The sequence below is a fragment of the Micromys minutus genome (genome assembly GCF_963924665.1).
Source record: "Micromys minutus genome assembly, chromosome: 11".
NCBI classification, from domain to species: domain Eukaryota; kingdom Metazoa; phylum Chordata; class Mammalia; order Rodentia; family Muridae; genus Micromys; species Micromys minutus.
Window position 1 is genome coordinate 15,900,182 of NC_137980.1, and position 10,708 is coordinate 15,910,889.

General features: G+C 46.9%; 1 protein-coding gene across 1 annotated transcript in view; it reads left to right on the forward strand.

The window, feature by feature from the left end:
* LHFPL2 (LHFPL tetraspan subfamily member 2) overlaps positions 1-9,907 on the forward strand; it is a 132,948-nt gene extending 123,041 nt beyond the window's left edge. Inside the window, exon 4 of the mRNA XM_080925816.1 lies at positions 6,401-9,907. Coding sequence (XP_080781942.1) covers positions 6,401-6,654 — 254 coding nt within the window. The 3' untranslated portion in view covers positions 6,655-9,907. The remainder of the gene's footprint in view (positions 1-6,400) is intronic.
* The last annotated feature ends 801 nt before the right edge of the window (positions 9,908-10,708 follow it).

Here is a 10,708-nt window from a genome sequence, read left to right on the forward strand (position 1 = left end):
GCCAGTGTAAGGACAAGTCCACGGTGTGTGTGCACGCAGTGGTGTCCCTCCGTACGTCCTTCTTCCAGGGATTCTAGGGTGTCTGGTAGCTTCATACTGGGTCTCTGGATTCTTGGTGTTCTCACTGTGGTGGTCCACAGGCAGCCGTCGTCCCTGCTCTTGGACAATTTACTCTGACTAGAGATCTCAGTTGGCAGTGTTCCGGCTGGAGGCCATCTGAGGAGCAGGAGCTTGGAGATCCAGCTTGCACAGACATTACATAGGGCAAGACTGTAGCGTTCCCTGAGCGGGCATGGAAAATGGGCACCCATGTAGGTAGTAGGTGATCCAGAAAGATGAGGCTGGGTCTGGCAGTGGAGCAGTTTTATGAATGGGTGGAAGGGAGGTGTCAAAGAAGATGTAGGAGAGGCATCACGGCAGCTACCAAGTCTCCCCCCCTTCCCTGATGTGTTCCCTCTGGCTCCCTGCCTTGTTCTGTGTACCCAAACAGTCTAGGTAGCTGCCTTACGGCTCAGTACAGCCGTGCCCCTCATATTTGTGAGCGTCCAGTCTTTCCACAACTGAGTTACGGAACGGGTTGAAAACAGTTTCCTTCCCCAAAGGGGTCAGATTAAAATTGATACCAGCAGTGTGTGTTCAGTCCCAGGTAGACAGACATCAGGATTTCTAAGGCACAACTCTGCCGCTGGTCTTTACCCAGCCTGTGCTGACTGTTGCTGAGGAAACAGGACTGTGGCTTTATCCTTCGGGTGTGTTTCATTTGATTTTAGCATCTTCTATACATTGGACAGTGATAAGGCACAGTTGGTACTCACGGGTGGGAGGGTACACTGGAGATAACCCAGTAAGACTGCCAAGAAGATGTGGCTAAAATACGGTGGGGGGGTGTCACAGTAGGGGAGCTAGTAACCCACAAGGGCAGCCAACAGCCCTGTCTCTAGCCGCAGGTGGCATCATTAAGGCTGAGCCGTGTACCCTGGTGACCACGGTCATCAGCTGCTGCCATCTTCTAACCTTTTGGTCCAGTAGACTGGGAGGCTGTGAAAAGGTTTTAATTCCAATGAAAATGGGACCTTCTGGGACACAGCCCTGTGAGATACAGAGCAATAGCACAGGTCCCCAACAGGTGACAACTCTCCACAATGGGTCCGTTGTCTTCAGCTTCTGGCTACAGAATTGCCTCTGTATTTCTTCCTGGTCTTACCACACCACTGTAGGGAGGTACTACATTAAGGATCTTGTTAGAAGAAAGCAAGTGAACATTCTCCATTGCTGTCTGAGGGACCCTGTGAGGGACGTTGGGACCTGCTCTCATCAGAACAGTGGAGACCCAGGGCTGTGCTCACCACACCAGCTCATATGGCGTCACATGAAGGGGCCAGCAGAGGCAACACTTTCTGGAATTTCTTGGTATAAAGGACAATTGGAGAGAAGAGAGGGGAGGTGTGTTAAGCTACATGAAGGACCACAGTCCCTCAAGCAGACCAAAGTCTTGCATTTTCACGTCACACCCGGCTGGGGCAAGCAGGTTGCAGCTGTTGCTTCCTTTGAGGGATATACCACAGCCCACAGGCAGTTTATCACTTTGCCATGTAGACTTTTCTCTGATCCTGAACCCTAGCTGAGGCTTTGATAGAGTCAAGCTTTGATGCCCTTCTGCAATGAGGTCCCCATGGTCTTTATTCAGAAATTAAGTCAGAAGCCACCACAGGGATTTCGAGCCGCGCCACACTAAGGAACAGGAAGATGTTTTTCTGCCTGGGGCTTCAATGCTACTAAAAGAAGGATGTCTTTAAAAACCCTTCCCAACAGGGTCCCCTCGGGCACATTAAGGTTTTACGTGCTTTTCATGAGTCTGAGCCTAGAGCGGGGTGCCCAGTGCCGTGTGCAACTGATGTTTCCTTGGACCACTTCAGTCTTCCAAGGGGAAGAACAGTGTCCTTGTGTGGATCCTGAGCACGAGCCCAATACGTAGGCCTGCAGGAAGAGGCGCTGTGGTCTGGCTGGTGGCCCATTAGGGTTTAGCGGTGGTGTCTCTCAGGACCTGGAGTACACTATTCACGCTCTTTGGTGCCTTGCAGAAGGCTTCATAAAGAACATGGTGGGTCTCTCCAGGTTTACTGAGTTTCTCAGGGGCCTTTGATATGATTAAGAACAAGGAAAGTCACCTTAGATCTTGACAAGCAAAGGTCCATTCAAATGGAGCATGCCCTTTCAAGGCTCTACATTCTAGCATCCTAGCCGGTAATGTGACAGGTGGTGCCTGTGCTGACGGCTTTACCCTGAGCCACCTGCTGGTCTTTGTCCTGGTTTGTCACGTCGACCTTTTCTTCTTAAATCGTGGCTTCACTGTAACACTCTGTACATCATAATTCAGTCATGTCCCCCAAAGCTACCCTGTCCACCCCACAGTGTATCCCTGGCTGGCTTGAAACTCTTGCAGACACCTCCAAAGTGTGGAGATTAAAGGTCTATGCCACCATGCCCTGCCTCCTTTTCTCAGACTGTCCCCACCTTCTTTCATGTCATGTGTGGGTTTGTCCAAGTGCAGTCTAGACTCCATGTGGAAAAAATATGGATATTTGTATTTCTGAATCTGGCTTATTTCACTTGGTATGATCTTCAGTGCAAGCCATTTCCCCACAGTGACACGTCTCATTGCTTGTCATACATACACATCACTTTTCTTACCCACTCATGTCACTGCCAACATGGAGGTACAGGTATCTGCTGTCTGCAGTGGTGGAGCTGGGTAGCTGTTTTCAGTTCTTCTGTGAAACTTGCATGACTGACTTGGTATCTGCAGTACCTTACCTTCCCACCAAAAATCTCCCCCTCGCCCCAGTCCTAACCATTTGTTTAATGATAGCCATGTGACTGAATTGAGATAGAATCTCAAAGTAGCTTTGCATGGGCGTTTCCCTGGTATCTAGAATGCTAAATGGTGTTTTGTCTGCAGTGTAGGTGCACATGTGCAGGTGCCAAGGTATGAGGATGACATTGGGTGTCTTGGCTTTGCTGTCACTCTCCAGCTCTGGTTTCTCACTGAACCTGGAGCTAGGCTGGCAACCAGCAAGTGAATTACAAGGGCGCTTCAGCAGCCCTGGCTTTTTGCAAGAGTGCTGGACCCAACAGCAAGCCCTTTACTCCCTGAGCTGTCTCTCCAGCACCCTCGCCCTTCTGAGAAATACTTGCTCATTTATTATTATTTGGTATTTTTGAGTTCTTATGATCTGGGATTAATTCTCTGTCCAGTAGGCAGAAACTCCCATTTGCAGGCTGTCCTTTTGCTGCACAAAAGCTTTTTAATTGCAGATAATCTTGCAAATCAATTCTTGCTGCCGGAGTGCTCAGACAAGCCTGTACTTATGCCTGTAGTTGGAGTCTTCTTCCCTTCTGGGTTCAGGTCTCATGTTGAGGTCTCTGGTCTACTCTGAAGTAGCTCCTGTATAGGGGGAGGTGAGAAAGAGGTGTATTTTGTTCTTTTACATGTGGGTGTCCAGGCTTCACACCGTTTGTTGATGAGAACATCTTTTGCTCCTGTGTGTGTTGACACCTTTGTTGGAAACCAGGTGGGTACAGTGTGGGTCTGTTTCTGCATCTCCTACCTAGTCTTTGTCTAGCTCCCGGTGTGGCTGGAGATGGGGGCAGGGCCGCGATGCTTCCCTCCAGCATTGCTCTTCCTTCTTGTGTTCTGGCTAGTTGGGGCCATTTATATGTGCTTTCATTTGAATTTTAGAACCTTTTTTTTTCTATCTATGAAGAATGCCATTGATGTCTAGATGAGATTCAAGCACTTATCAGTTCTGAACATTTTCTGGTAGAGGGCTTAGGGTTTTGGTTTGGACCAGCTTTGATAGCAAGGATCAACTGAGGTGGAACGTAAAGTCTGCTTTTAGAAAGCTGGTAGTTCCTGGCAATCTGACTCTTTTGGGGCCAGAGCTCATGGCTTCTGGCAGTTAAATCTCTAACTCTTCTGGACCAGAGCTGATAGCAATCGGCTCCTGCTGACAGCAGCAGGGGGTTAGGAAAACGTAATTATTTAGGCTTTGGAGAAAGATAAAGAAAAAAGATGCACACATTCAATGGCTGAAGCAAAGGGGCCCCAACTAACCCTTATTTTTGCTCCCAGTTTTTATACCTTCTCAGATAAAAGTTTTCTATGTACGAAAGAAAACGACCTCACCGAGGAAGTTACAGTTGTTTTATCTGTGTGTTTCATTTCATAAGCTCAGTATAAGTTCATAAGCAATAGTTATGTATATTCATGCCCTTTATCATGGAGCACATCCGTGGCCTCATCCTTGGACCTCACCTAGAATGAAGGTTGTCTTTGACCATTAATTTCTCCCAAGCCTGTTCTTCTTCCTAATGCAATGAGTGTACTTGTAACCTAGGGAAGCTCCCTGTGCTTCCTCTCACGCAGCCTCTACTTATACTCTATGGAGAGGGGACACATTTTATTCTTGATTTTCTATCAATTATTCTAACTTCCTAAAATTACTTATCTAAACAGCATTAATCCAGGAAAGTTCATGTTGATCTGCAGAAAATTTGCCCAATAGGGTGGGCTAATTAATACCCAGTTAAAGGCCTTTTCCATACCACTTGAGACAGTGAAGGTTTTTGTCCCTTGTTTCTACATTGTAGTTCACATTTGGACTGTTCCTGAAGCACTGGTGTTGAGGACTTTGGGTCTGTGACTTTCATTCACATCCATGTTCTCATACCTGGTTTTGGCATCAGGGAAATACTGGCTTTTAAAAACGAAGCTGGTCGTAGTTGTTCCCTTTTTAGTTCATGAAATAGTTTGGAGAGCATGTGTTAATTTATCTAGAAACACATTCGCCCGGTGATGGGCTTTTTTTGTTGGAAGACAGTCTTGTTGCTCTGTTTGTTTCAATAGTCTAGATTTTCCAGTGTTCTAGTGAACCTTCAATGTCACTGGCAAGTGTCTTTTTTTTTTCTTTTGGTCTGGCTCGAGTGTGTCAGTCTTGTTTTATTAAGAAAGTACTGTCCACACACTTTAGAAACCACACCTACCCTCTGGGTATAAGACTGATGCACTTAGAAGAATCTTGATTCAAACCTCTACTCCAGTCAGGGCTCAGAGCAAATGGCCTGCTGGTTTGTGGCCTCATATCATGCTGTCATGAGCCCAGGCTAATCCTCTCTCCGTCCATTTGTGAGCTGGGGATTGATCCCAGCTCCTGCTTCAGACTGCTGTCCCCAGCCAGGAGCAGCGCCTTGTCCCCGTGAGCCTTTCACTTCCAAAGGCCTTGCTCTCTGCTGCTGACATCTTCTTAGCTAGAGCTCAGTCCTGGCCATAGAATAAAGCCCAACCTCCTTTACCGCACAGGTTGTCAGCTGAAATAAACCTTCCACAGGGCGTCATGGTTTCCCTCCCCTTCTTCATGAGCAACTTGCACTGGTGAAGTGGCCAGGCCTGGGGTAAGGCCAGTGGGTTCCAGTCAGCACACACCTACAAATGAAATCTTGTACCTAAAGTTGTTTATCTAGTCCTAGCCTAAGTCTAGACCAGGCAGTAAACCGCCTCTCAAGTTGCTGAAACACAGTGACTTGTGAACATGCAGCCCTGAGGGGCAGAAAGGTGCTGGCCAAGTGGGGCCCACACATGCTGGTCTGGATGCAGGGCAGAGCTCACTAAAAGTCAGACAAACAGAAAAGTTCCATGGCATTGGCAGTTTGCTTCTACAGAGGCATAGACATATACCTCTTTCCTTGGCATGCAGTTTATCTTCAAGGCACTTGTCTTTAACTAGGCTGAGGCCACAAGGTTCTGAGTGAATTACCTTATACCAGTGACTGACAAACTGTCAAAAGCTAGATCATAAGTATTTTGTGTTTTGCAGGTCATGTGTTCTGAAGCAAGCATGGCTCTGCCCTAATATGTTCTGATAAAAGTTGATTTATCCTGTGTTATTATGGTGTTTTGCATGTATGTATACCATATGCATGCTTGGTACCTATGGAGGTCAGAAAAGGCTGGCTGTCTGGAGTGAGCTATCATTGAATGCCGAGAACCAAACCCAGGTGCTCTGCAAGAGAAACAAGTGCTCTTCCTGCTGAGCCATCTCTTTGGACCCTTTCTAAAGCCATGCTTGGCTTTCGCAAGCTCAAGGGTGGACATACACTCCAACATACACAAACTGGCTGAAAAGGCTTGTAGGCAAGCTCTCTTCCCCAATCTCACCTCATACTCGAAAGTGTGCCCAGGAACTTGACACCAGCTATTCTGGCCAGGCTTAGACCAAGACACAAACACTTTCTGTTGCAGTGTGGATGATACGACCCAAGGCTAGCCACCATAAGGGCACAGCAGATGCTGCAGGCTGCGGAGGCACCAAGGGTTTCATCTGTTTTCTCTTCTGTCCCTCAGGTCTGTTCCTCATCCTCGGCCTCATCTTCTACCCTGCGGGCTGGGGCTGCCAGAAAGCCATAGACTGTGGACGGCATGCATCTCCCTACAAACCCGGAGACTGCTCCCTGGGCTGGGCCTTTTACACTGCCACTGGGGGCACGGTCCTCACCTTTATCTGTGCCGTCTTCTCCGCACAAGCAGAAATTGCAACCTCCAGTGACAAGGTCCAGGAAGAAATTGAAGAGGGGAAAAACCTCATCTGCCTCCTTTAGTCTGGAAGATATGACTGCCACCATTACCTCTCTTTATGGCCTTGTGACACAGTCTTCATCATTTGAATCAAGTGAAGAACAAGTCTTGACCTACTGGAGCTACATTCCACAGCCCCGGGCCTTCGTGGGACCAGTGAGGGGCATCACCCACCGAGCAGAGCTCTTGGCCATGCCGGCTGCAGTGCACATGAGACCAGACAAGGACATGGCATGGCCCCTGTGGAGTCCTGTCGGAGACCCCTTCTCCCCGGGGCTCAATGAGGGATAGTGATCTCACCAAGGCAGGTGGCAATCTCTGGCAGCAGAGGAGAGACTGGCCAGCCTCAGGTAGTTTGAGGCAGGTTTATGAGCACCTCAGAATGGCAGGGGCAGGTGGGGATCTTGGCTTTTCTTCCTCGTGCCTTCGTGTTGTCTCACTTAGAGACTGAAAGGAAGATTACAGACTCACTGATGACAGGTTATATGCTGAAGGTCACAGCAAGATGCCAGATTTGGCTTGACTACAAAAAGGCCTTAACAGGGGCAGAGCAGGACCCCACTGTGGAACTACTCTAGTTTGAGTTCCAGGGTAAGAGGTATCAATGGAACTCTCCTCAGGATTTGAGTAAAGAAAGACAATCACATAATAATAAAAGTACAGCCCTCTGGCAATAAGGTAGACACCTCCCTGCAGCCAGCCTAGTGCCTGTGATAGCCCTGTCTCCTCTGGTAGTTGGTTTCCTCCTAGGGTTACAGTTGTGCTTGGCAGCCCAGGGAAAATCTCAGTGTTCCCCACTTCCAAAACCTGCAGCCTCCAGACAAGCTGTGGCCCATGCAGATGCTCACAGGGAGGGGCTGCCAGAACCTCTGCATTTGCAGAGGGAACTTTTCTGTCTCATTATTGTGCTTTCTAATCCCACTGGCGTTGGTCACAGAGAAAGCAGGAGCTAGCCCGGAAGCTTCTCTAGCTTCTGGTGTTGATCCGCAGAGCAGGCTGGATGACTCTGGCCCACTGCCCTGTATCAAGAATCCCATCCCCAGGTTAGTGTGAAAGCAGGGGCTGAACCAGCTCATCGCACCTAAGCAGGTCACAGAATCACCAAATGCCTATAAAAGACGACTCAGGGCTTTTAATCCAGTTTCCATAAATTACCCATTTGACCAAAGCAGTCAGAACCACCAGAGTCTGGGGGCATATGAACCTTGGAGATACAGAGACCCTCCACAGCGGTGCAGGCGGAGTAGACCTGTTTGGTTTTAGAGATATGTTCAGCTGAGGGGTTTGTCTATAAAGGTAAATAGGGAAGCACCTTCTACTGGCAGATGTTTGTTTGCTCATTGGGTATACAACCCTCTTACAACCTTGCCCCAGTGAATCACAGAAGCTATGTCAGTATAGAGCCTGGTTCAGAACAACTCCCTTATATATAGATGGGCTAGGCCCACTCAAGTTTAATTATAGTATATTTACCAGAAACAATCTTATGCCTCATGCAGATGAAGGTTATGGAAGGGTACTGAATCAGATCTTAAGCTCAGTTTTGGACCAGTATTCAAAATAAGCAAGGTAGAGACCCCGTGGCTTCTTTGAAAGAGGAGGGGGAAGTACCTAATCGATCCTAGGGACGCTCAGGAAACAGGAACAGATCACTAAGTTCACGTGCCATCAGCATATGGAGAAAGCGCTCATCTTTACTGGGTAGCGATGACATCCTAAGCAGCACAGTAACTGTATTCCCAACCTAGGCAATACTTTGCACGAAACACAGTTAAGTTCGTTAGGAAAACTGTGACAAAACCACTTCATCTTCCTTGAATTTACCAGATTAGCTTTTCCATCTTGATAGTCTTGACTAGCCCTAAGCCGCAGATCCCGTGTGCATGCCCGTCACCTGCTCTTGGGGGGTCAAGCGGCAGTGGACTCCTAGCAACCTGGTAACAGTCACCAGTGACATGGCCTCTCTGCCACACTGTAACTCAGCTGTCTCTCATTAATTGAAACATTGGAGAACACAGCCCCAACACAAAAGGGCACAATGAAAACTGCCTACACACAGACTTTGTGGAACGAGATTGCATTTTATAGCAGAGAGACCGTCAAGCCAATACACAGACTTTTGCAGGGAATGAGAGAACCATCTACAGTTGTCCTAATAAAGAATGAAGCTTTGCTCCTGGCTCCTTAAAACCACTCGCTGGCCGGTACCCATTTCTCTGGTAATAGGGGCATTGCTACTACCAGAAAAGTTCTCATTTTGCCTGCATTTGTGCTCAGCTTTCATTGAACTCTAAAGCGGAAATACTTGGGAGTCTGTGGCTTCTTTAAACCTGTGTGGTAATTCAACATTACATTTATAACTGTGGAAGGGTCTTTGAAGTATCTGTGGTGTAACGAATGGCCTTTGTTAAACATGTATTCTGTAAAGTGCCATAGTCTTTTTATGTGTAGCATATTTAAATATATTTATCACCCATACACAAGTTTGTCTGATAGATGTGCAATAACCAAGGTGTATGTGTGTTTTCTTTGGGGAAACTGGACAAGATTCAAAACAGGGATGTTTCTTTTTGTGCAAAGGAGAGAGTTAGACATTTTTGCCTTCGTGGCTAAGTCACTAGTCTGTAACATTTTTAATGCTACACAAACCTTATGTGAAGAAAAGACTGATATGAAGTAACTTTCTCCTGGGTCTATAAAACAATCACTATATTTATGGGAGACTCGATCCAGCCAGCCAGGCCCAGCCAGCGCTAGTCCTTCCGTGTGAAATGTGAAGCTGCAAGTGCCTCTTCTGTTAGTCTGAACACTAGACGCTATTTCTTCCTATGCTTATAGACCCTGTTAAAGCTAGACCACTGTCTCTAAGGGCTGGCCTCACACCTCCTTAGCATTAAGCGTCTGGCTTAGGACAGCCCATTCCGTGCAATAACACATGACTGCTGGAAATCCCAGGCCTGTACTTGTGCTTCGGGGAGCAAAGACTCAAGGCCAAAAGAGTTCAAGGGATGAGTGGGGGCTTCTGAGCCTGTGGGGAAACCGTCACATGGGTCCTCGGGTGCTGTGAAGGAACGCTGGCACCACTAGATGTTCAGTAGCCACTTGAGCCAAATATAAAATTGTACTTGGAACTGATGGACTGAGCTGGGGCCTTCAAATGTGTGGTTACCCTGTTCCATGTAAACTAATACATTTTCTAGCATTGATTACTATTCTGTACATAAGGATTTTCACAGTGTCCTCCCGTCCCCTCTTGACACCTGAATTAAATCTGATTTTGCAAACTCATTCTTTCAAGTTTGTTGGCACATAATTTGATTAAAAAAAAATGTAAAGTTAACTTACTACTGTCAGTTCTTAACCCTGACTATCATAGGTTGTCTTTAATTTGCAGGCAAGGTTTTCTTCCTTGGAGAAGTATCAACATAATTATAGGCATCTTCATTTTAAAGTAACATGTGAGACAAAATGCTTTAGAGCATTTGCTAACCAAAAGATACATACTCCTTCCCTCGCCAAAAACAAAACAAACAAAAAAAACCAAACAAAAACAAAACAAAAAAAACAAAAAACAAAACAAAAAAAAAACAAAAAACAAAAGCCAGTCCAATGGGGCCTTCTGTATCCACAGTCCCTGGAGGAGACCCTGACCAAAAAAGACACCTAGACTTTCAATCTCTCAACCCAAGGAAAATGCCAAATATAATTTCCATAAATTCATTCAACTCTGCACATGCCCAGGAACACACATTGTCAGAATAAACAAGAGAGGGGCCATCTCCCTGATCTAACTTCTGATAGATGAAAGGCACACACGTACTTTGGTTTCTGAGCAGAGATGATCAGGTTTCAAATTGGAATAGAAGTTAAACTTCACAAGGAAATGTTTTTGAAACAAATCATCTGACTAATTCAAGGAACACTGGAACCGCACTGTTTTCAAAAGTAAATCCAGAGAGAGCACCAGGACTTGAGTATGGGCAGAACCTGGGACAGCCGTGCGTACCTGCCGTCCTCAGCGTGTCTATCTGTGGAATGGGCAGAGGGCTGATATGCAGAGGCCAGAGAAGGATCTCG